Genomic DNA, 1,851 nt, shown 5'->3' on the forward strand with positions numbered 1-1,851 from the left:
TATATGCTGGATCTCAAGCAAGAACTTATTAACTCAATGCTGGAGAATGTTGCACTGAAGATTGGTGTAAATCATACTATAGTCTTAGAAACAAAATGTTTTGTTTAGCTAAGCCAATCAGTAATAGTATTCACCGCTCACCATCGACATTTGGGTCTTTAAATCCATGTGTGTCCAGAATTATCTGCGTTTGAAAATTAAAAATATGAGTCGTCTTTTTATGACACACTGTTATATATGAAATGGGTGGTCAGGAATTAGGGTAAGCTAATTAACCACACATCCAAATTGGTTGATAAAACTTTATTACTTAACAAAAAAAAAACCTGAAATATTCAAAAGAAGAATATTAATTACTACAATAATACCTGAATATAAACCCTATAATACAACTATTTTCCTTGATCTTGTTATTAAAGTAATAACTAGAAATATTAACTATACAAACAGTCTTAAAACAAAATATAATACAATTATATACAAAAATGCAAAAAGACTTACCCTAAGCAAAAAGGAGTCAATCAAGCTAAAGGCTTGAATTCAACAATTGAGGTCTAGTCTAAAAGGAATAAAATGTGATATGTAAGTTTAAGGAAATTACTGTGATGAATGTAATGCTATATAAAAATGTACCTAATGCAAAAACAGAAACCCATATGTATATAGATCCAAAATGGCTACCACTTGACAATGAAATTGGCCAATATAACCTATTAACAAAATAAACAACAAAAAGAGGAATACCAAATAAGATTAACTTACCAAATATACTAATAAATCCTTAGACACAATGATTTCCAAATTGAAATGAAAAATACAAATTTAAATCATTGAAGGATCTTTCTATATTTCAATAAGGGAGTTGAAACACCTTCCACTTTGAAATATATAAAATTAATTAAAACAAAACTATAGGAAATAGTCACAATCCAGGGGTAACCAATATACACAAAGGTGAAACTAAGGACAGACCAATGGAGAGGGAGAGAAAGAAAAAAATGAGAAGAAATAAGCATGAGTGAGTGAAGAAAGGAAGAGTTCACTCAGTTGATCTGAAATTGAAAAGTGATTACAGTATGTTAGTAAAAATAATATCTGGCTAAAATAAATAATATTTACAATTAAAATATATTGCCTCTATTCCCCCCGTTTAAGAAAAATTGTCCACAACATTTATTATTCTAATTATTAAATTCCTCAGGGAATAATGACTTACACAGGGTGGGTAGCATCTCCAAACCACTCGCACCCTGTCAGGAGCTAAAGTTGAAAAATCTGCAGGTAACAAGGAACGTGCTAACTCTGTCCTCCTTTGACTGGTAGAAAAGTTAACTGGTTGCTGAGACAGGATATACTCACCGCTTTGAACCCATTGAGGAGGTTGTCTCAATCGAGTTGGTCGTACTTCAAGTTCAGCTGGTGGTACAGGTGGTAATTCCGATTCAGTAACATCATTTTCAGGGTTAACAAGAGCTAAATCTTCCACAATGTTATCACCAGGAGCGTTATCTTTGGAAGGTTCTGTAATTATGTCTGTTGGTTGCTCAATTGCACGAAATTCATCACTTGGCAAAGCTAAAGTAGTCCTACCTGATAAATCTTCCATTGATACGATTCGATTCGAGATGAGTTTTCCAATCCTGGTGATTCTGGCCTCTCTAATTCACCTTGCTGTGCTTCTTGAACATCAGGAACTGGAAATACCTCATCATCCTCATTTTCACCAGCAACTTCTGTGTGGCTAGCAGCAGGCAAGAAACTTACCCGATCCACCACGTAATCTGGTTCATGTACACTTTTATCAGTGTCTGATTCATCGTCTGTAACTTGTGCATTCTGTCTAGTTGTCCT

The 1,851-nt window shown here is 33.8% G+C and overlaps 1 protein-coding gene across 1 annotated transcript; it reads right to left on the minus strand.

The window, feature by feature from the left end:
- Positions 1–310: 310 nt before the first annotated feature.
- LOTGIDRAFT_153363 (hypothetical protein) lies at positions 311–1,606 on the minus strand (the record flags this gene model as incomplete). The annotated part of the gene is made up of 3 exons (XM_009057263.1): positions 311–326; positions 369–451; positions 1,217–1,606. 3 exons carry the CDS (start codon positions 1,604–1,606, stop codon positions 311–313), a joined length of 489 nt encoding a protein of 162 aa, XP_009055511.1.
- Positions 1,607–1,851: the final 245 nt, after the last annotated feature.

The sequence above is a fragment of the Lottia gigantea genome, assembly GCF_000327385.1.
Source record: "Lottia gigantea unplaced genomic scaffold LOTGIsca_3, whole genome shotgun sequence".
Lineage (NCBI taxonomy): Eukaryota > Metazoa > Mollusca > Gastropoda > Lottiidae > Lottia > Lottia gigantea.